The following is a 25,270-nucleotide window of genomic DNA, read 5'->3' as shown; positions in this document are numbered from 1 at the left end:
ATACACATATAAAGATACACAACATATCCCTCCAAACTGCCAATATCCCAAACCCCTCCTTTAAAGTGCAGGCATTGTACTTCCCATTTCCAGGACTCAAGTCCGACTATATGAAAATAACCGGTTTCCCTGAATCCCTTCACTAAATATTACCCTGCTCACACTCCAACAGATTGTCAGGTCCCAAGTACCATTCGTCTCCATTCACTATCTAACACGCTCATGCACACTTGCTGGAAGTCCAAGCCCCTCACCCACAAAACCTCCTTTACCCCCTCTCTCCAACTCTTTCGAGGACGACCCCTTCCCCGCCTTCCTTCCCCTATAGATTTATATGCTTTCCATGTCATTCTACTTTGATCCATTCTCTCTAAATGACCAAACCACCTCAACAACCCCTCTTCTGTCCTCTAACTAATACTTTTATTAACTCCACACCTTTTCCTAATTTCCACACTCCGAATTTTCTGCATAATATTTACACCACACATTGCCCTTAAACAGGACATCTCCACTGCCTCCAACCATCTCCTCGCTGCTGCACTTACCACCCAAGCTTCACACCCATATAAGTGTGTTGGTACTACTATACTTTCACACATTCCGTTCTTTGCCTCCATAGATAACGTTTTTTGACTCCACATATACCTCGACACACCACTCGCCTTTTTTCCCTCATCAATTCTATGATTAACCTCATCCTTCATAAATCCATCCGCCGACACGTCAACTCCCAAGTATCTGAAAACATTCACTTCTTCCATACTCCTCCTCCCCAATTTGATATCCAATTTTTCTTTATCTAAATCATTTGATACCCTTATCATCTTACTCTTTTCTATGTTCACTTTCAACTTTCTACCTTTACACACATTCCCAAACTCATCCACTAACCTTTGCAATTTTTCTTTAGAATCTCCCATAAGCACAGTGTCATCAGCAAAAAGTAACTGTGTCAATTCCCATTTCGAATTTGATTCCCCATAATTTAATCCCACCCCTCTCCCGAACACCCTAGCATTTACTTCTTTTACAACCCCATCTATAAATATATTAAACAACCATGGTGACATTACACATCCTTGTCTAAGACCTACTTTTACCGGGAAGTAGTCTCCCTCTCTTCTACACACCCTAACCTGAGCCTCACTATCCTCATAAAAACTCTTTACAGCATTTAGTAACTTATCACCTATTCCATATACTTGCAACATCTGCCACATTGCTCCTCTATCCACTCTATCATATGCCTTTTCTAAATCCATAAATGCAATAAAAACTTCCCTACCTTTACATGATGACCTCCTGGCACTCCTTGAATCACTAAAGACACCCTTCTCCTGCATTATTCTTACCGAGACCTGGCTAAAACAGGACACAATATCTACCCTCTACCAGGATACACAGCAATCCACAACTGCAGACCATACCAAGTTGGGGGTGGTATTGCAATCTATTACTCTAACCAATTATCTTGTATCAGCACCAATTGCTTTAGTGATGAATATGGAGAATACATTTTTGCTAATTTTACTGTAAAAAACCTTAAGACGCCTATAACAATCGGCTCCATTTACCGGATACCCCACACTAACATCCCAAACTTCAGTGAGAAATTAAAGGCACTAATAACAAACAGACAAATGAATAAGCACCACCTTCTCTTAGCTGGAGACTTCAATATCAACCTTGGCCTACTAGATGATCAGCCTGCAACTGATTTCATCAACAATATGAACAACACACTTCTCATACCAACAATAACTAAACCAACAAGGCTCACTGAAACAAGTGCAACCATAATAGACCACATATGGACCAATATACTAGCCCCCTTAAGTCAAGGATAATCACAGATAGCACTACAGACCACTACCCTACCTTCCTCTTGACAAACATTAGTAAACCACCACTTGAATACAACAAAGTCCCATTTAGACTCCATGATGAGGCCTCAATAAGGAAGTTCACAGCTGACCTAGAGACTGTTGACTGGCCTACAGAATTCTCCAAGGCCAATGGTATTGACGACTGGACAGACATTTTTCTTAACAAACTACTTAGACTATACAACAAACATTGTCCTATAAAAACGAAACAGATCACAAACAAACGGCTTGGTTGCCCATGGCTAACCAGCACCATTCTGAAATCCATTGATAAGAAACACCAATATGAAAAGCAATATAGACAGGGCTTAATACACAAAGATATTCTTAAACACTATTCATCAGTCCTCACCAAAGTAATAAAGAAAGCCAAACAACTATACTACTCCAGTAGATTCACTGACACAAGAGAAGATATAAAAAAGACTTGGAAAACACTCTCTCAGATTCTAGGGACCCACAAACTGAAAAAAAACAAGAATATTGTCCTAACTAAACCTAATGAAACACCACTGCAACCCACCGACACAGCTAACAAGATAAACGACTTCTTCTCAACCATATCTTCTAATCTCACCAATAAAATCCCACGTACCAATGCCCATGCCGGGGACTACCTAGATGGGAATTTCCCAAATTCCTTCTATCTTGCCCCAACTGAGCCCACGGAAGTCACCGAGATTATAAAGTCACTTAAAAATAACTCAGGGAGTCTGTCTCATGTCCCACCATTATTGTACAAGAGAGTGGTCCATGTCCTCTCGCATACTATCTCATTGCTTTTTAACAAGTCACTAGAAGCTAGCACCTTCCCGAAACTACTCAAGACGGCAAGGGTTACACCAATACATAAAGGTGGTGACCCTACAGATTTAAACAACTATAGGCCAATATCAAACTTACCATTGCTATCCAAAATCTTTGAGAAACTCGTGCACAGGAGACTATATTCATTTATAACAGCACAAAACATACTCAACCCCTGCCAATTTGGATTCAGGAAAAATAAAAGCACTAACGATGTAATTATAAAAATGCTAGATCTGCTTTACACAGCATTGGAAAATAAGGAATATCCACTAGGAATTTTTATTGACCTAAGAAAAGCTTTTGACACAGTAGACCACGGCATCCTACTCCACAAACTTGACCATTATGGTATAAGAGGCCATGCGCTTGCATATTTCAAATCTTACCTTACTAATAGGTATCAGTAAGTCACCATTAAAGACACAGCATCAACAACACAGCCACTTGATACTGGAGTTCTGCAGGGAAGTGTCCTTGGTCCCCTGCTCTTCCTCATATACATCAATGATCTTCCAAACGTATCTCGACACCTGAACCCCATTCTCTTTGCTGACGACACGAATTATGACATCTCTCACCCTAATCTTGCAACCCTCAACACCATTGTTAATGAGGAGCTGATTAAAATATCGACTTGGATGACAGCCAATAAACTTACGCTTAACGTTGACAAAACCTACATTGTTTGGTAGCAGAGCAGGGGATGCGCAAATTAACATTAAGATCGACAACACTCTAATTACCAGGCATAATGAGGGCAAATTCCTAGGCCTATACCTCGACAACAACCTGAACTTCAGCACCCATATCCAACACATAACCAAAAAAGTATCCAAAATGGTTGGGATCCTCTCCAAGATACGATACTACGTGCCGCAAACTGCCCTTCTCACACTATACCATTCACTTATATATCCATACCTTACCTATGCTATCTGTGCTTGGGGTTCAACTGCAGCAACACACCTAAAGCCAATAATAACCCAACAAAAAGCCGCAGTAAGAATAATCACTAAATTCCATCCCTGGCAACACACCCCCCCACTCTTCATAGATCTAAATTTACTCCCTGTTCAGTACATCCACACTTAATACTGTGCAATCTACATCTACAGGACCTTAAATTTCAATATTAACCTTGACCTAAAACGCTTTCTTGATAGTTGTGACAGAACCCACAGGCACAACACCAGACACAAACATTTCTATGACATTCCCCGTGTCCGACTAAACCTTTACAAAAATTCAATGTATGTCAAAGGCCCTAAAATCTGGAACACCCTACCTGAAAATTCCAAAACTGCAGACACATTCATCACCTTCAAAACTACCATCAGAAAACATCTTATCTCCCTGATACAACCTGTCAACTAATAATACGAATACCACCTGGTGGTTCACACTTACACTCACTCACCCATTTGACCATAAACAGAAATATCAATCTCAATCTCAAAATAATGAATCTTAACTAGTCATAAGTTGGCCTGTGATACTCCAATACTGAAACTACGTATAGTGCCAAAACAAAAGCATTCACAATGCTAAACTCACAACTAGTATTTAGTCACTTAGCCATAATACCAACTCATCTCATAATTTTGTAACATTTTAAACCTAAGATTTAATATAAGTCTGCCCGAAATGCCTAGCCATGCTAGGCGTTCTAGTGGTACACTCTGTAATTATTATTTTACTACATGTAAACCACACAATAACCAAATTCTGTAAACTCAGCATTGTAATACTTATAGAGAATAAAGTTTGAATTTGAATTTGAATACTGTTCACATATATGCTTCAATGTAAACACTTGATCTACACATCCCCTACCCACTCTGAAAGCTCCTTGCTCATCCGCAATCCTATATTCTGTCTTACCTCTAATTCTTTCAATTATAACCCTACCGTTCACTTTTCCTGGTATACTCAGTAAACTGCAATTTTTACAATCTCTTTTGTCCCCTTTCCCTTTATATAAAGGGACTATACATGCTCTCTGCCAATCCTTAGGTACCTTCCCCTCTTTCATACATTTATTAAACAAAAGTACCAACCACTCCAACACTATATCCCCCTCTGCTTTTAACATTTCTGTCATGATCCCATCAGTTCCAGCTGCTTTACCCCCTTTCATTCTACGTAATGCCTCACGTACCTCCCCCACACTTACATTCTGCTCTTCTTCACTCCTAAAAGATGGTATACCTCCCTGACCAGTGCATGAAATTACCGCCTCCCTTTCTTCCTTAACATTTAAAAGTTCCTCAAAATATTCTCGCCATCTACCTGATACCTTCCTCTCCCCATCTACTAAATCCCCTACTCTGTTTTTAATTGACAAATCCATACTTTCCCTAGGCTTTCTTAACTTATTTAACCCACTCCAAAATTTTTTCTTATTTTAATTAAAATTTTTTGACAGTGCCTCTCCCACTATCATCTGCTCTCCTTTTGCACTCTCTCACCACTCTCTTCACCTTTCTTTTACTCTCCATATACTCTGCTCTTCTTATAACACTTCTGCTTTGTAAAAACCTCTCATAAGCTACCTTTTTCTCTTTTATCACACCCTTCATCATTCCACCAATCACTCCTCTTTCCTCCTGCCCCCACCCTCCTATAACCACAAACTTCTGCCCCACATTCTAATACTGCATTTTTAAAACTATTCGAACCCTCTTCAACCCCCCCCACTACTAATCTTTGCACTAGCCCACCTTTCTGCCAATAGTCGCTTATATCTCACCCGAACTTCCTCCTCCCTTAGTTTATACACTTTCACCTCCCTCTTACTCGTTGTTGCCACCTTCCTCTTTTCCCATCTACCTCTAACTCTAACTGTAGCTACAACTAAATAATGATCCGATATATCAGTTGCCCCTCTATAAACATGTACATCCTGGAGCCTACCCGTCAACCTTTTATCCACCAATACATAATCTAACAAACTACTTTCATTATGTGCTACATCATACCTTGTATATTTATTTATCCTCTTTTTCATAAAATATGTATTACTTATTACCAAATCTCTTTCTACATATAGCTCAATTAAAGGCTCCCCATTTACATTTACCCCTGGCACCCCAAATTTACCTACTACTCCCTCTATAACATTTTTACCCACTTTAGCATTGAAATCCCCAACCACCATTACTCTCACACTTGATTCAAAAACTCCCCACATATTCACTCAACATTTCCCAAAATCTCTCTCTCTCCTCTACACTTCTCTCTTCTCCAGGTGCACACACGCTTACTATAACCCACTTTTCACATACAATCTCTATTTTACTCCACATAATCCTTGAATTAATACATTTATAGTCCCTCTTTTCCTGCCATAGCTTATCCTTCAACATTATTGCTACTCCTTCTTTAGCTCTAACTCTATTTGAAACCCCTGACCTAATCCCATTTATTCCTCTCCATTGAAACTCTCCCACCCCCTTCAGCTTTGTTTCACTTAAAGCCAGGACATCCAGCTTCTTCTCATTCATAACATCCACAATCATCTCTTTCTTATCATTTGCACAACATCCATGCACATTCAGACTTCCCACTTTGACAATTTTCTTCTTTTTATTCTTTTTAGTAATCTTTACAGGAAAAGGGGTTACTAGCCCATTGTTCCCGGCATTTTAGTTGACTTTTACAACACACATCGCTTACGGAGGAAAGATTCTTATTCCACTTCCCCATGGATATAAAAGGAAAAGTAATAAGACCAAGAACTATTAAGATAAAATCAAAGAAAGCTCAGATGAGTGTGTATAAATAAACGTGTACATGTATGTGTAGTGTGGCCTAAGTGTAAGTAGAAGTAGCAAGACATACCTGTAATCTTGCATATTTATGAGACAGACAAAAGACACCAGAACTCAAGAAATCGTAATGACACGATTGCAAACAAACCATACCCCCGGCCGGGATTGAACCCGCGGTCATAGAGTCTCAAAACTCCAGCCCGTCGCGTTAGCCACTAGACGCGACGGGCTGGAGTTTTGAGACTCTATGACCGCGGGTTCAATCCCGGCCGGGGGTATGGTTTAAAAGACACCAGCAATCCTACCATCATGTAAAACAATTACAGGCTTTCGTTTTACACTCACTTGGCAGGACAGTAGTACCTCCCTGGGTGGTTGCTGTCTACCAACCTACTAATTATTATTAAAATAATTATTATTAAATTATTATTATTATTATTAAAATAAAAAATTGAGGTAAATGTTTTACAAACTCTTACAAATGGACGTGAATGAACTAAAAGTAGACACGTATTAATACCCATTTATTTCGCCTGACCAAGTGATCGTCCACTACCTGTTCGGTTTGTGTTCTTACATTGTCTCAACTCTATCACGTTCTCTCTCTCGTTTACTCTTTTGTTAACTAGTTGGCTCTCATTGACGATGGCGTCTAAGGTTAGCTGTGATAAAAAGAGAAGTCGTAAGCCTCTTGCTTTAAGTGCCAAGTCAGAGGATGATGGTGTACTATTCTGATTTTATTCAATAAACACCCTGCCACTCACCTCTCACACATTAATATTAATATTTTAAGGTAAGTAATAAGTGTACTCTGTGTGTATCTTACCTTTTATTGTGTTTTTAATGCCTATTTCTAGTGCTAACTTAACATAAGTTAGTGTAAACTTGTTGTCTGGCATTTATTGCATATTTTATGTGTGCTCTGATAATAATACTTGTGGACCCGTGTGGTAGCCGGGCGGAGGGACAACATTACGTTTTCTCTGCTCAGCCATCAGAGAAAACGTGTATGAATCTGCATTTGGCCCAGCCACTCCCTCACTCCAGTTTTGTTTACAATTTTCGGCATAAATTATTCATTACTTCTACCTTCGTTTATGATGGCATCTATAGGTAGTTGTCAGAAATCATTAAATTCAGTGAACAAGGCATGAGATGTTAATAATATGGCTCTAGGCCACAGTGTAGGTAGCCGGTAGGCATAGCCCAGGCTACACCTACCGGCTACCTACACTGACTTTCTACAAATAAATACTACTCACCTCTCTTCCTATATTAAGACTACACATATTTTAAGGTAAATAATGAGTGTACTGTATGTGTATTTTACCTCTCGGGGATGTTTTAAATATTGTATATTAAGTATGAGACGGGGAGCCAGGGCTACCTACACCTGGGCTACCTGCACCTGACTTCCTACAAATAAGTACTACTCACCTCTCTCCCTACATTAAGATTACAAATACTTTAAGATAAGTAATGAATTTACTGTGAATGTATTTTACTTTGTGTTTTTAATGCCTAGTTCTATTACTAACTTAATATAATTTAGTGTAAACTTGTTGTCTGGCATTTATATGAATTTATAAATGGAAAAAAAATGGCGTTCTGCCTTCCGGCGATGTCTGCTTTCCGGCGACAGCCTGGAACCTAACCCGCCGTATAAAAGGGGCCCTACTGTATATACATACATCTAGGTTTTTCTCCTTTTTCTAAATAGCTCTTGTTCTTCTTTATTTCTTCTATTGTCCATGGGGAAGTGGAAAAGAATCTTTCCTCCGTAAGCCATGCATGTCGTATGAGGCGACTAAAATGCCGGGAGCGATGGGCTAGTAACCCCTTCTCCTGTAGACAATTACTAAAAAAGAGAAGAAAAACATTATAAAACTGGGATGCTTCAACGTGGATGTAGTGCAGATGACAAGAAACAGATGATTGCTGATGCTATGAATGAAAAGAAGTTGGATGTCCTGGCCCTAAGCGAAACACAGCTGAAGGGGGTAGGGGAGTTTCGGTGGGGGGAAATAAATGGGATTAAATCTAGAGCATCTGAGAGAGATAGAGCTAAGAAAGGGGTAGCAGTAATGTTGAAGGATCAGTTATGGAAGGAGAAAAGAGAATATGAATGCATAAATTCAAGGATTATGTGGATTAAAGTAAAGGTTGGATGCGAAAAGTGGGTCATAATAAGCGTGTATGCACCTGGAGAAGAGAGAAATGTAGAAGAGAGAGAGAGATTTTGGGAGATGTTAAGTGAATGTATAGGAACCTTTGAACCAAGTGAGAGAGTAATTGTGGTAGGGGACCTGAATGCTAAAGTTTGGGGTGCCAGGTGTAAATGATTGAACTTCGTATTGAAAGGGGTTTAGTTATAGGTAATGCATATTTTATGAAAAAGAGGATAAATAAGTATACAAGATATGATGTAGGGTGAAATGACAGTAGTTTGTTGGATTATGTATTGGTAGATAAAAGACTGTTGAGTAGACTTCAGGATGTACATGTTTATAGAGGGCCACAGATATATCAGATCACTTTTTAGTAAAAGGTAGATGGGATACAAGGAGAACAGAAGCATCAGGGAACAGAAAGGTGAAGGTTTATAAACTAAAAGAGGAGACAGTTAGGGTAAGATATAAACAGCTATTGGAGGATAGATGGGCTAATGAGAGCATAGGCAATGGGGTCGAAGAGGTATGGGGTAGGTTTAAAAATGTAGTGTTAGAGTGTTCATCAGAAGTTTGTGGTTACAGGAAAGTGGGTGCGGGAGGGAAGAGGAGCGATTGGTGGAATGATGATATAAAGAGAGTAGTAAGGGAGAAAAAGTTAGCATATGAGAAGTTTTTACAAAGTAGAAGTGATGCAAGGAGGGAAGAGTATATGGCGAAAGAGAGAGGTTAAGAGAGTGGTGAAGCAATGCAAAAAGAGAGCAAATGAGAAAGTGGGTGAGATGTTATCAACAAATTTTGTTGAAAATAAGAAAAAGTTTTGGAGTGAGGTTAACAAGTTAAGGAAGCCTAGAGAACAAATGGATTTGTCAGTTAAAAATAGGAGAGGAGAGTTATTAAATGGAGAGTTAGAGGTATTGGGAAGATGGAGGGAATATTTTGAGGAACTGTTAAAAGTTGATGAAGATAGGGAAGTTGTGTTTTCGTGTATAGGGCTAGGAGGAATAACATCTTGTAGGAGTGAGGAAGAGCCAGTTGTGAGCGTGGGGGAAGTTCGTGAGGCAGTAGGTAAAATGAAAGGGGGTAAGGCAGCCGGGATTGATGGGATAAAGATAGAAATGTTAAAAGCAGGTGGGGATATAGTTTTGGAGTGGTTGGTGCAATTATTTAATAAATGTATGGAAGAGGGTAAGGTACCTAGGGATTGGCAGACAGCATGCATAGTACCTTCGTATAAAGGCAAAGGGGACAAAAGAGAGTGCAAAAATTATAGGGGGATAAGTCTGTTGAGTATACCTGGTAAAGTGTATGGTAGAGTTATTATTGAAAGAATTAAGAGTAAGATGGAGAATAGGATAGCAGATGAACAAGGAGGCTTTAGGAAAGGTAGGAGGTGTGTGGACCAGGTGTTTACAGTGAAACATATAAGCGAACAGTATTTAGATAAGGCTAAAGAGGTTTTTGTGGCATTTATGGATTTGGAAAAGGCGTATGACAGGGTGGATAGGGGGGCAATGTGGCAGATGTTGCAGGTGTATGGTGTAGGAGGTAGGTTACTGAAAGCAGTGAAGAGTTTTTACGAGGATAGTGAGGCTCAAGTTAGAGTATGTAGGAAAGAGGGGGATTATTTCCCAGTAAAGGTAGGCCTTAGACAAGAATGTGTGATGTCACCGTGGTTGTTTAATATATTTATAGATGGGGTTGTAAGAGAAGTAAATGCGAGGGTCTTGGCAAGAGGCGTGGAGTTAAAAGATAAAGAATCACACACAAAGTGGGAGTTGTCACAGTTGCTTTTTGCTGATGACACTGTGCTCTTGGGAGATTCTGAAGAGAAGTTGCAGAGGTTGGTGGATGAATTTGGTAGGGTATGCAAAAGAAGAAAATTAAAAGTGAATACAGGAAAGAGTAAGGTTATGAGGATAACAAAAAGATTAGGTGATGAAAGATTGGATATCAGATTGGAGGGAGAGAGTATGGAGGAGGTGAATGTATTCAGATATTTGGGAGTGGACATGTCAGTGAATGGGTCTATGAAAAATGAGGTGAATCATAGAATTGATGAGGGGAAAAGGGTGAGCGGTGCACTTACGAGTCTGTGGAGACAAAGAACTTTATCCTTGGAGGCAAAGAGGGGAAAGTATGAGAGTATAGTTTTACCAACGCTCTTATATGGGTGTGAAGCATGGGTGATGAATGTTGCAGCGAGGAGAAGGCTGGAGGCAGTGGAGATGTCATGTCTGAGGGCAATGTGTGGTGTGAATATAATGCAGAGAATTCAAAGTTTGGAAGTCAGGAGGAGGTGCGGGATTACCAAAACTGTTGTCCAGAGAGCTGAGGGAGGGTTGTTGAGGTGGTTCGGACAAGTAGAGAGAATGGAGTGAAACAGATTGACTTCAAGAGTGTATCAGTCTGTAGTGGAAGGAATGCGGGGTAGGGGTCGGCCTAGGAAAGGTTGGATGGAGGGGGTAAAGGAGGTTTTGTGTGTGAGGGGCTTGGACTTCCAGCGGGCATGCATGAGCGCGTTTGATAGGAGTGAATGGAGACAAATGGTTTTTAATACTTGACATGCTATTGGAGTGTGAGCAAAGTAACATTTATGAAGGGATTCAGGGAAACCGGCAGGCCGGACTTGAGTCCTGGAGATGGGAAGTACAGTGTCTGCACTCTGAAGGAGGGGTGTTAATGTTGCAGTTTAAAAACTATAGTGTAAAGCATCCTTCTGGCAAGACAGTGATGGAGTGAATGATGGTGAAAGATTTTTTTTTCTGGGCCACCCTGCCTTGGTGGGAATCGGCCAGTGTGTTAATAAAAAAAAAATATTTTAGTGCTCATAAATTAGGCCTATACTGAAGTAAATAAATGTAAGTGAATCTATTTCTAGGAAAAGATATCTGCCATTTGCAGTTTCTGATTAAAAAAAAAAAAGATATGATTTTAAACTTTAGCATCTTAAGAACCAACCTGGTTCCTCCATTGTGGAGTTAAGAACCAACCTGGTTCCTCCATTGTGGAGTTAACCCTTTCAGGGTCCAAGGCCCAAATCTGGAGTCACGCACCAGTGTCCAAGAATTTTAAAAAAAAAAATTTGTTATTTTTTCTTATGAAATCGTAGAGAATCTTTTTGTGAAGGTAATAAAACAAAAAGTACGAAATTTGGTGGAAAATTGACGAAATTATGCTCTCGCGAATTTTGATGTGTCAGCGATATTTACGAATCGGCGATTTTGCCGACTTTGACTCCCATTTTAGGCCAATTACATTATTCCAATCAACCAAATTCTTAGCTATTTCACTAGTATTACTTCTATTCTATCGATTGAGCACAAGAAATCGCCAAGTCAACTGTTTCAACTACAAAATAAAGTGATCGGAAATTGTTAATTTGGCCAATTTAACACAAAGTTCAAAATATTCCAATTTCAAAATAGGGTCCAGAATGAACAATGTAGGCATTCCTGGCACTAAACTAACATTTCCTCTGTTCATTAGTTATGTTTTGAGGCTTTACAAATAAATTCCATTTTGATTTTTTATTCACATAATGAATTTTTATTCACACCAAAAAATAGAAGATTTACTGTTATGCAATACTGTAATAATTGTATAAATATCATCACCATATTTGTGAATGTATATTAGACCCACCAGCTGACGTGTATTAGACGTGTGAGGTCGTTTGTTTACTCTTGAATATTGGCAAAAATTTAACATTTCTGCTACTTTGAGCTCAGTTTCAAGCCATTTCCAGTGCTAAAACCAATCAAAATCATCTCTATTTCTGTAACATGTTTTCCATTCTATCAAATGAGACCAAGAAATCGCAAATACAACTATAAAAAACATACGAAAAAACACTGCAAAGTTGCTGTTTTAATCGAAAAATCATGATTTCATTTTTTTTCTCTCATTATACACAGTGTGCTGCAGGATCTGTTTTATGTGGTGCACACATACCACATAGATGTATTCTCTCATATCTAGGCCCAAATGTACCACTCACAGTTTATCAGAGTGAGCTGAGCTCATGGCGTAGATCTACGGTTTGGACCCTGAACGTAAAGCCGTAGATCTACGGGACGGACCCTGAAAGGGTTAAGAACCAACCTGGTTCCTCCATTGTGGAGTTAAGAACCAACCTGGTTCCTCCATTGTGGAGTTTAGAACCAACCTGGTTCCTCCAGCGTGGAGTTTAGAACCAACCTGGTTCCTCCAGCGTGGAGTTTAGAACCAACCTGGTTCCTCCAGCGTGGAGTTAAGAACCAACCTGATTCCTCCATTGTGGAGTTAAGAACCAACCTGGTTCCTCCATTGTGGAGTTAAGAACCAACCTGGTTCCTCCATTGTGGAGTTAAGAACCAACCTGGTTCCTCCATTGTGGAGTTAAGAACCAACCTGATTCCTCCATTGTGGAGTTAAGAACCAACCTGGTTCCTCCATTGTGGAGTTAAGAACCAACCTGGTTCCTCCATTGTGGAGTTAAGAACCAACCTGGTTCCTCCATTGTGGAGTTAAGAACCAACCTGGTTCCTCCAGTGTGGAGTTAAGAACCAACCTGGTTCCTCCATTGTGGAGTTAAGAACCAACCTGATTCCTCCATTGTGGAGTTAAGAACCAACCTGATTCCTCCATTGTGGAGTTAAGAACCAACCTGATTCCTCCATTGTGGAGTTAAGAACCAACCTGATTCCTCCATTGTGGAGTTAAGAACCAACCTGATTCCTCCATTGTGGAGTTAAGAACCAACCTGGTTCCTCCAGTGTGAAGTTAAGAACCAACCTGGTTCCTCCAGTGTGGAGTTAACCCTTTCAGGGTCCCCAGGCCCTCTCCGAGACTTGTTCTCAGGGTCCCCAAATTTAAAAAAAAAATTATTTTTTCTTATGAAAAGATAGAAAATATTTTCCCGATCATAATAACACCAAAAGTATGAAATCTGATGGAAAACTTACGGAATTATGCTCTTGCAAAGTTAGTGGTCTCGATGATGTTTACGCATCGGCGATTTTGCCCACTTTGAGCCCTATTTTCAGCCAATTCCAGTGTACTAGTCGTAAAAAATCATAACTATTTCGCTAGAATTCCATTTTTCTATCGAATGAGTACAAGAAACCACCCATTTACCGATTTCAACTATCCAATAAAGTGGTCAGAATTTAGCAATTTTGCCAATTTCACACAAATTTCAAAAAATGACAATTTCTGAATAGGGTCCAGAATATACAAGAAAGACATTCCTGGCACTAAAATAACAAGTTCTCTGTTTGTTAGTCACATCCCCAGGCCCCTCTTATATTTCTTTAGCTTTCCACTTAGAATTTTTATTCTTACAAAAAAATAGAAGATTTACTGTTATGCAGACTACTGCATTAGTGTAGAAATGGTATAAATAATATCAGTGCACTTGTGAAAGAATATTAGACTCACCAGTTGATGTGTATTGGACGCTTGGCATGATTTGTTTACTTTTGAACTTTGGTAAAAATCGAACATTTCTGCTACTTTGAGCTCAATTTCAAGGTACTTTTCATTGTAAAACCATTCAAAATCATCTCAATTTCTGTAATATGTCTTCCATTCTATAAAATGAGACAAACAAAACTAGAATACAACAATAAATACCATACACAAATAACCCGCACATAAAAGAGAGAACCTTACGACGACATTTCGGTCCGACTTGGACCATTTACAAAGTCACACTAACCAGAAGTGAAGCAGGACGGCTATATATAGGCAGGAAGAGGTGGTGGTAGTAGTAGTAGTACAAGAATGGTATATAATACCGACAAGATGAAATTAAGACACATGCGCGACACCCGGGCATCCCTATCGTAGACGTTTCGCCAGCCAGCCAGCCACTGGATGGCGAAACGTCCACAACAAAGACACCCAGACGCCACACATGTGTCTCAATTTCATCAGTAGTAGTAGCAGTAGTAGTAGAAGAGGTAGTAGTACTACTACTACTACTACTCCTGATGACATTGAGACACACGTGCGGCGTCTGGGTGTCTTTGTGGTGGACGTTTCGCCATCCAGTGGCTGGCTGGATGGCGAAACGTCTATGATAGGGATGCCCGGGTGTCGCGCAGTTAGAATGATAACAAATTCTCACTACAGGCAACACACTCCACCAATATTCAAAACACTCAACCTACTCACCATACAAAACATCCATACTTATTATTGCACCTATTACATATATAGAACACTTAACTCTAATATTAACCCTCCCCTCAAACATCTCCTTGCCAACCTCAACAGAACACATGACCATAACACAAGGCACAGATCACTCTTTGATGTTCCTCGTGTCCATCTCACGCTATGCAAAAACTCAATGCACATAAAAGGCCCTAAAATCTGGAATTCATTACCTGTAAATATAAAAGAAACACTACCTGTTTACAAATTCAAGTCTCTTCTCAAAGTTCACTTACTCACTCAAAACCAAATAAATACTGAATAACTGAACCTTATAAATTGTATATCCAAAATGTTACTCACAATTATATCACATAAATGTTAAACCTAGGACCCAATCTAACTTTGTTATTTTTTTAAATACACTACCTAACAGAATACTCCATTCTACTGAATGAACAGCAATGCATGCAACCATATGACCTGTCTTTGTAATACTCATTTGTGCTTTATAGTTATCTGTTTACAATAATGTTTTATCACTGATTTCATCATTGCTTAGTTAATCTTAAGTTAATTTTAAGCCAGCCCGTAATGTTATGCATATAAGTGGCTTTGGCATGCTGCTCTTACCTGTATTTTTTTTTTTTAATTTTGTACCTCTGTATGTATGCTTAAATTTCTAAATAAATAAATAAATAAATAAATAAATAAATAAATCTTGTCGGTATTATATACCATTCTTGTACTACTACTACCACCACCTCTTCATGCCTATATATAGCCGTCCTGCTCCACTTCTGGTTAGTGTGACTTTGTAAATGGTCCAAGTCGGACCGAAACGTCGTCGTAAGCTTCTCTTTTATGTGCGGGTTATTTGTGTATCGTTCCAGTCACGGTATTGTGCCTTTTTTGTTATAAATACCATACAAAAATACAGTGCAAAGTCGCTGTTTTAATCCAGAAACATGGCCAAAGTTTTTTTTTTCTCATTACACACTGTGTGCTGCAGGAATTTTTTTATACTGCGCACAATGACCACATAGACCCATTCTTTCATATGTAGGCCTACCAGCTTTCTCTCACTAGATTTGAGGGCGCTAGAATTTAGGCATACTAGTACAGTGGACCCTCGCCTAACGATGGCGATACATTTTAACGCAAAAATTTTGCCTCGCCTAGCACTAAAAAACTCGCTCAACGCAATTCGTCAGAGATGCGTCCACATGCGGCCTGAGCCAGCCTCACTTGTTCCGTGGGTGGCAGTGTTTACAAGCCAGCCTCCGCAGTCACATCCAAGCATACAATCAGAACATTTCATATCACAGCGTTTTTAGTGATTTCATCTGCAAAATAAGTGACCATGGGCCCCAAGGAAGCTTCTAGTGCCAACCCTGTGGTAAAAAGGGTGAGAAATACTATCGTACCAGTCAGCTACTGCTGCACCACCGTCAGCTGTTGCTGGACCAGTCAGCTGTTGCTGCACCACAGCTGCTTCTGCACCTCAGTCAGCTGCACCTCAGTCAGCTGCTGCTGCACCTCAGTCAGCTGTTGCTGCACTACAGTCAGCTGCTGCTGCACCACAGCTGCTGCTGCACCACCGTCAGCTGATGCTGGACCGGTCAGCTGTTGCTGGACCAGTCAGCTGTTGCTGCACCACAGCTACTGCTGCACCTCAGTCAGCTGCTGCTGCACCTCGGTCAGCTGTTGCTGCACTACAGTCTGCTGCTGCACCACAGCTGCTGCTGCACCATGGTCAGCTGTTGCTGCACCACAGCTGCTGCTGCACCACAGTCAGCTGCTGCTGCACCTCGGTCAGCTGTTGCTGCACTACAGTCAGCTGCTGCTGCTGCACCACAGCTGCTGCTGCACCATGGTTGGCTGTTGTGCCATGGTCAGCTGTTGCTGCACCACAGTCAGCTGTTGGTTGCTGCTCCACCATCAGCTGTATTACTCGAAGATGTGGAGTGTGTGTTGTTGGTATGGCTTAACATGAAACAATTACCGAGAAACAATTAACCCCAGAGGGTTAGCCACCCAGGATAACCCAAGAAAGTCAGTGCATCATAGAGGACTAACTTATTTCCATTGGGGTCCTTAATCTTGTCCCGCAGGATGCGACCCACAACAATTGACTAACACCCAGGTGAACAGGAAAAAATGCCTGGAACTAGTGCTCATATTGGTGAGGTTAGTGGGAGGATGTGGAAGAGTTCATGGAGGAGGACAATGAAGAACTAGCCACTGATGAGCTGCTAGATCATCTTCAATAGCAAGAGGCCAGACCTGAGGAAACTGCTTCGGAGGAGGGGAGAGAGAAATTGAAGAAGTTGCCTACTTCAAAGATTAAGGAAATGTGTGCAATGTGGCTTAAAGTGCAAACCCTTTTTGATGAAAATCACCCTGACACAGCTATTGCAAGCCGTGCTGGTGACTATTACACTGACAATGTTGTGAAATACTTTAGGAAAGTCATAAAGGAACGAGAGGTACAGGCCTCTATGGACAGATATGTTGTGCGACAGAGGTCCAGTGACTCTGAAGCTGGTCCTAGTGGCATTAAAAGAAGAAGGGAAGTAACCCTGGAAAAGGACTTGCTACCTCAAGTCCTAATGGAAGGGGATTCCCCTTCTAAACACTAAGACCATCCACACTCTCCCCTCCTCCCATCCCATCAATCATCACCAGATCTTCAATAAAGGTAAGTGTTATGTATTGTACATCTCTTCTTCAGTTTGTGTGTATTAAAATTAATATTTCATGTGGTAAAAAAATTTTTTTTTTCATACTTTGGGGTGTCTTGCATGGATTAATTTGATTTCTATTATTTCTTATGGGGAAAATTAATTCGCCTAATGATAATTTCGCCTAACATTGAGCTCTCAGGAATGGATTAATATCGTTAGGCGAGGGTCCACTGTACATCAAAAACCCTGGGGCGTAAGCTGTACTAGTACGGCCGAAACCCTGAAAGGGTTAAGAACCAACATGGTTCCTCCATTGTGGAGTTAAGAACCAACCTGGTTCTTCTAGTGTGGAGTTAAGAACCAACATGGTTCCTCCAGTGTGGAGTTAACTCTTTGACTGTTGCAAGCCCATTTCTGAAACTCATTCTGTCGCAAAATTTTCGAAAAAAAATTATTTTATCTTATGAAATGATAGAGAATCTTTTCCCAATGTTAATGACACCAAAAGTATGAAATTTGATGGAAAACTTACGGAATTATGCTCTCGTGAAGTTAGCGATCTTGGTGATAGTTATGCATCGGCAATTTCACCGACTTTGAGCCTTATTTTCAGCCAATTCCATTGTCCCAGTCAGCAAAACTCATAGCTATTTCTTTACAACTCCATTTGTTCTATCGATTGAATACAAGAAACCGCGCATTTACCGATTTCAGCTACCCAATAAAGTGGACAGAAATTAGCAATTTGGCCAATTTCATGCAAAGTAAAAAAGATGCCAATTTAAAAATAGGGTCCAGAATAAACAATGCAGACATTCCTGGCACTAAAATAACATTTTCTCTGTTCATCAGTCACATCTCCAGGCCCCTCTTATATTGCTCTTGCTTCCTATTTTGATTTTTTATTCACACAAAAAATAGAAGATTTACTGTTATGCAGACTACTGCATTATTGTAAAAATGGTATAAATAATATCAGCGCACTTGTAAAAGAATATTAGACTCACCAGTTGACGTGTATTGGACATGTGGTGTGATTGGTTTGCTCTTGAACATTTGCAAAAATCGAACATTTCTGCTACTTTGAGCTCAATTTCAATGTCGTTTTCATCGAGATACTAATCAAAATCATCTCTATGTCTGTAATATGTCTTCCATTCTATCAAAATAAGACCAAGAAAACGAGAATACATCCATAAATACTATACAAAAATACACCTCAAAGTCGGTGTTTTAATCCAAACAGTTTTTTTTTTCTTGTTATGCACTGCGTGCTGCAGGATTTTTTTTATACAGTTCACACTGACCACACAGACCCATTCTCTCACACGTGGGCCTACCAGCTTTCTCCTGCTTGATTTGAAGCCGCTAGAATTTTTGAGTATACATACGTCTGAAACACTGGCTGTTAAGACGTATATATACGGCCGAAACAGTCAAAAGGTTAAGAACCAACCTGGTTCCTCTAGTGTGCAGTTAAAAACAAACCTGGTTCCTCTAGTGTGCAGTTAAGAACCAACCTGGTTCCTCCAGTGTGGAGTTAAGGAAGTCTCCAACACCTAAGCTTTCTTTGATTGTTCTTGAATATTCTCTCTCATCTCCCTCATCTTGAAGACTTCCTCCCTTCATCTTGCCTTTCCTCATTCCTTCTTCCATGGCCTCATTACTCTTGCTCTTGTTTAGTGATGTCTCAACTCTTCCAATTGTAAGAGTATGAGCAAACATGGAAGAACCTTGACATAAAATTTTTTTTAGAAAACTAATATGTCAAAAAGGAAATTTACAAAATTTAGTACTTAAATTTAGAAAACATTAAAAATATAAATTTACAAATTGTATATGGGACCATACAAAATTATTATTAAAAGAAAAACTGTTTGTAATATTTGAGGAAACAATTTAGTAAAATATACATACAGTAGACTGTCAATTAACCCTTAAACAGTCCAAACAGATCGACGTTCAAATTCGTAGTGCTACAAAAGTAGATCTACTTTTTTTTACATATTTTCAAATATAACCAAAAAAAATGTAGATAAAAGTTTTTTTTACACGTTTTCAAATGTAAAACAAAAAAGATCTACATTTTTTACATACTTTCAGATGTTGAAAAAACGTATATATACATTTGGACCATTTAACCCTTTCAGGGTCCAAGGCCAAATCTGAAGTGGTGCCCCAGTGTCCAAGAATTTTCAAAAAAAAAAATTTTTATTTTTTCTTATGAAATGGTAGAGAATCTTTTTGTGAATGTAATAAAACAAAAAGTATGAAAATTGATGGAAAATTGACGAAATTATGCTCTCGTGAATTTTGATGTGTCAGCGATATTTACGAATTGGCGATTTTGCCGACTTTGACTCCCATTTTAGGCCAATTACATTATTCCAGTCGACCAAATTCTTAGCTATTTCACTAGTATTACTTCTATTCTATCGATTGAGCACAAGAAATCGCCAAGTCAACTGTTTCAACTACAAAATAAAGTGACCGGAAATTGGTAATTTGGCCAATTTAACACAAAGTTCAAAATATTCCAATTTCAAAATAGGGTCCAGAATAAACAATGTAGGTATTCCTGGCACTAAACTAACATTTCCTCTTTTCATTAGTTATGTTTTGAGGCTTTACAAATAAATTCCATTTTGATTTTTTATTCACATAATGAATTTTTATTCACACCAAAAAATAGAAGATTTACTGTTATGCAATATTGTAATAATTGTATAAATATCATCACCACATTTGTGAATGTATATTAGACCCACCAGCTGGCGTGTATTAGATGTGTGAGGTCGTTTGTTTACTCTCGAACATCGGCAAAAATTTAACATTTCCGCCACTTTGAGCTCAGTTTCAAGCCATTTCCAGTGCTAAAACCAATCAAAATTATCTCTATTTCTGTAATATGTCTTCCATTCTATCAAATGAGACCAAGAAATCACAAATACAACTATAAAAAACATACGAAAAAACACTGCAAAGTTGCTGTTTTAATCGAAAATCACGGTCTCAGTTTTTTTTCTCTCATTATACACAGTGTGCTGCAGGATTTGTTTTATGTGGTGCACACATACCACATAGATGTATTCTCTCATATCTAGGCCCAAATTCACCACTCACAGTTTATCAGAGTGAGCTGAGCTCATGACGTAGATCTACGGTTTGGACCCTGAACGTAAAGCCGTAGATCTACGGGACGGACCCTGAAAGGGTTAAGGATTAAGAAGCGATCATCTACGATGTTTCTGATATATGACAGTTGAAAACTTGTGGCATTTTTTTTTTATGACGGTATAACTTCAGGGAGGAGAATTTGGAGCACCGTGGAGATGGACTGCAGGAGTTTTCCCCTCTGTCTCATTGGTAGCCAGCCTGTGGGTCAGAAGGGGATAGGCTACTAGGCCTAGTAGCCTCCCCCACTTCCCCCCATTCCACCTCTCATATCTCGGTGCTCCATGTATTTGTTAATCGATTTTTTATCGTTTCAGCATCACAGTTTGTGTCTTTATAGTAACCATGGCAGCCAAGAGGAATGTGAGTGATGCTGCAAGTGGCAAGACAAAGTTTAAGTGTTGAAGTCTTGGTGTTGTGAAGAAAATTGAGATATTAGATACGCATAGAAGTGGTGCAGGTGTGGTGGAGACAGTAAGAGTTTATGGTCTCAATGAAACATCAGTTCATTCAATTAAAAGGATTGAGGTAAATATACAGGCTTGTGCAATAAGTAATCCAGGTTGTGACATCAACTGGTCAATAAGACAGAAAAGTTACTGAGTGCATTGAACAAAACCACTGAGAAGAAAGATGCACCACTTAATTTCATCTTGATAAGGAAAAAGAGCCTTAGAGTACTATAAAACAGTGTGTGATACAGAAGGAAGGCATGAACAAGAGTGTTTGTTTAGCACAAGTTGGTTTCACAAGTTCAAGTTGCATAACAGGTTACATAATATTAAGTTTTCTGGTAAAAGTAATTCAGCTGACCAAACAGTTACATTAAATTTCGCTGCTGACTTACAGGAACTTATTTCCGAGGGTGGCTACGAGCCACAGCAAGTGTTTAATGTGTAGTGGAAGAAGATACCAACAACAACTTAAATCAGTCAGGAAGAGAAAAGTGGGCTGGGATTCAAGGCAGCCAAGGATCACATCAACTTGCTCTTTTGCAGTAATGCATCCATGACTGTGTTATGAAAGGTGTAGATAAAAGCACCTTACCAGTTCTTTGGAGGTCAAACCAGTCAACATCAATGACAGAGGAACTATATATTGACTGGTTGAAGTATCACTTTATTCCTGAAGTCATGTTTTACCTGCACAGCAAGAATTTTGCATTCAAGGTTCTCTTCACTCTTGATAATTCTCATTCTTAACCAGAAGCTTTGTTGGATGTGCATCCACCTATAAAAGTTGTGGTTTTACCATCAAATATAGCATCTTTAACACAACCACTGGATCATGAAATTATTAGGTCATGGTGTCCTGTAGCTTGAACACTAGTGCATTCAGCTCACACACTGAGGTCAGGAGTTCGAATCCCCGGTATAGTTAGAGAACGTTAGGACATGTTTCCATAAGACACTTGCTGTCCATGTTCACCCATCAGTATAAAATGGGTACTTGGGTGTTAGTCTGGTGTGGATCGCATCCTGGGACAAAATTTACCTAATTTGCTGGAAATGCTCTCCATAACAAGTGGCTTTCTATATACTAGTATGTCACTGATGTCAGCTAGGCCTGTATACCTTGTATGTGTACATGTACTTGTAGAAATAAAAGATATTATTTTATTATTATTCAAGTGTAACTACATGTGAAACGTGATGCAGGAACTTGTTACATCAATGGACACTGACTCTGACCTTGCAGTACCAAACTTTTTGCATACATTAAACATTGCAGATGTCAGCAACTATGTCAGAAGGGCATAGAATGAAGTGCCCCAATCAACAATAAATGCAGGCTGAGGAAAGTTATGGCCTAGTTTGGTAAATTCTTTCACTGGTTTTTCTCTCACTTGAGTCAGGTGAGCGAAATAGTTCAGCTGGCAAGATTACCAGGTGATGGATTTGAAGATATGCAGGAAGATGTTTATAAGCTCTTAGAAGATGATGATGAAGACAGGAGTCCAGAGGAAATGTTGGCAGAGCTCAATACACAGATACAAGGGAGGCAGATAACAGAGGAAGATGAGGAAGAAAAACAGTTAACATTACAATGGTTACGTGAGCAGGTCCATATTACATATTAGTAAAGCCGTAGATTTTTTCACTAAAGAGGACCCTGACCAATCTAGAAGCACTGCTCTGAAACAGGTTCTAGAGCAGCTGATTCCTTACCATCATCTGTAAAATATGTTGCACAGTAAGAGACCAACTATGCATTACAGAATTTCTCAATACTTCAATACAACTATCGACTTCAGTGCAGAGCCTCAACTATTCACCTCAACCCAGTAGGGTCACAGCATCTCTCTCCTCTGTTCAGAATTATCAACAAACACGAGCAATCACAATTTAAGGTAAGAAATATTATTTATTTAATATTTGTAGCCTTAAACAATACATTAAACATAATACATCATGACAACCAATTACAATTTCATTATCATTTTCATTTTTATACAATTTGAAGACCTAAAGAAAAAAGTTGTTTGCCATTTTGGGGGCCCAACAAATGTAACCCTACATTCATGTTTATTATTTTTGGCATTTGCCTTGTTCTTAACATGGTTTTAGGCAATACTGAAATTGTTTTATTTATTATTTTTAGTTTTCATTGTTTGTTAGGCCTAGTGCTATTACACACTTGATAAATGATACTATGAACATGTTTTTAGGCTTTTATATGCATTGACAAATGAATAGTAAGGTTATTCAGGTGCAGTACACATAAATACAGTTATATAGCATCATATGTGTAGATTACCCACCAGGATGACCCAAAAGTCAAACAAAGTGACTTATTTCCACTGGGGTGTGATTCACTTTAAGACAGTATTCACTTGACACAGGCATAGTGAGGTATGCCTATACATTATACAACTATAAATAATTATGCCTGTATATTATATAAATATGAATAGTATTTTATTAACCCTTAACCCTTTGACTGTTTTGGTTGTATATATACGTCTTACGAGGTACCGTGTTTGACGTAGTATATATACTCATAAATTCTAGCAGCTTCAAATCAAGCAGGAGAAAGCTGGTAGGCCCACATGTGAGAGAATAGGTCTGTGTGGTCAGTGTGCACCATATAAAAAAAATCCAGGAGCACGCAGTGCATAATGAGAAAAAAAAAAACTCGGCTTTTTTTTTTTAATTAAAATGCCGACTTTGAGGTCTATTTTCGTATAGTATTTATGGTTCTATTCTCGTTTTCTTGGTCTCTTTGATAGAATGGAGATTTTCATTGGTTTTATTATAAAAAGAACCTGGAAATGGAGCTCAAAGTAGGGGAAATGTTTGATTTTTGCCGATGTTCAAAAGTAAACAAATGATATCATTGTCCAATAAATGTCCAACTAGCCATTCTAATATGCAGTCATGAATGGGTTGACATTATTTGTACAATTATTACAATATTGCAGTCTGCATAATAGTAAATCTTCTATTTTTTGTTTGAATAAAAATTCAAAATAGAAAGCAAGAGTAATATCAGAGGGGCCTGGAGACGTGACTGATGAACAAATAAAATGTTATTTTAGAGCCAGGAATGTCTGCATTGTTCATTCTGGACCTTATTTTGAAATTGTCATATTTTTTAATTTTCGTGAAATTGGCCAAATTGCAAATTTCTGACCACGTTATTGGGTAGTTGAAATTGGTAAATGGGCAGTTTCTTGTACTCAACTGATAGTAAAAATTGAGTTCTAAAGAAATAACTATGAGTTTGGTCGACTGGAACAATGGAATTAGCCAAAAATAGGGCTCAAAGTGGGCGAAATCGCCGATTTGTAAATATCGCCGAGGTCGCTAAATTTGTGAGAGCGTAATTCCATCAGTTATCCATCAAATTTCAATTTTTTGATGTCATTACAATCGGGAAAAGATTCTCTGTCATTTCATAAGATTTTTTTTTCTTTTTTCTTTTTTTTTTTTTTTTAATTTTGCGACACCAGGAGACACCTCAGGATTGGGGGCTGTGACAGTCAAAGGGTTAAACTGTTAAAACGCAGATCTATGTTTGTAAGCATAGCGCTTCGACCTTGATTTTCTCCATAAGAAAGCATATAAAAAAAAAAGGTACATATACGTTCAGAGCGCTACGCTAGTGAACGTAGGTCTACATTTGGACAGTTTATGAGTTAAAAATATAATACATAAACACACACTACTAGAGGTGTGCCAGTATGTTTAAAACACATCATGTTTACATGTACTTTTACACTAGTAATTTTGGGCATTACTTACTTACATACACTTAACTTACCAAATATATATGGATGAGAAAATGCCGGGAGCTTTAATACATGACATTCTGCAGTGTGTATTTCTTTGGCATAATTTGGCAGCCAAATGTTACATCTCCCACATGGAATATAGGAATCTGCTTCTAATTTCCAGTTCATTTTCTGAAATTTAACCAAAATTTAAGTAATATTGAATTATGGTTACTTCTGGAAGATAAAATATCTTAACGTTAGTTTTTATGTCTGTCCAGTCAAAAATGAAAGACAAAACTGGACATGTTTATGTTTGTTTTAGTGCATTCTTCAGTGGAAAAATAACCACACATGCAGTATAATGCATTATGATAAAGCCCACTGTGAGGGTAACACACAGTCAATTAAGGTTCGC

At 38.9% G+C, this 25,270-nt stretch overlaps 1 protein-coding gene across 3 annotated transcripts in view; it reads right to left on the bottom strand.

Moving 5' to 3' along the window:
* The window catches only part of LOC128703497 (ATPase family gene 2 protein homolog A), a 197,434-nt gene extending 172,365 nt beyond the window's left edge, over positions 1-25,069 (bottom strand). The window contains exons 1-2 of one of the 3 annotated variants that reach the window (XM_070087022.1): positions 24,903-25,069; positions 18,986-19,198 (exon numbers count right to left, since the gene is read on the bottom strand). In XM_070087022.1, the coding sequence (XP_069943123.1) occupies positions 18,986-19,198; positions 24,903-25,041 (352 nt within the window). In that variant the 5' untranslated portion in view covers positions 25,042-25,069. The remainder of the gene's footprint in view (positions 1-18,985; positions 19,199-24,902) is intronic. The other 2 variants (XM_070087035.1, XM_070087027.1) reach the window with 2 other exon arrangements.
* Positions 25,070-25,270: the final 201 nt, after the last annotated feature.

Source organism: Cherax quadricarinatus, chromosome 2 (assembly GCF_038502225.1).
Source record: "Cherax quadricarinatus isolate ZL_2023a chromosome 2, ASM3850222v1, whole genome shotgun sequence".
NCBI lineage: Eukaryota > Metazoa > Arthropoda > Malacostraca > Decapoda > Parastacidae > Cherax > Cherax quadricarinatus.
The sequence above is the reverse complement of the archived record's forward strand: the minus strand, read 5'-3'. Positions and strand labels throughout refer to the sequence as shown.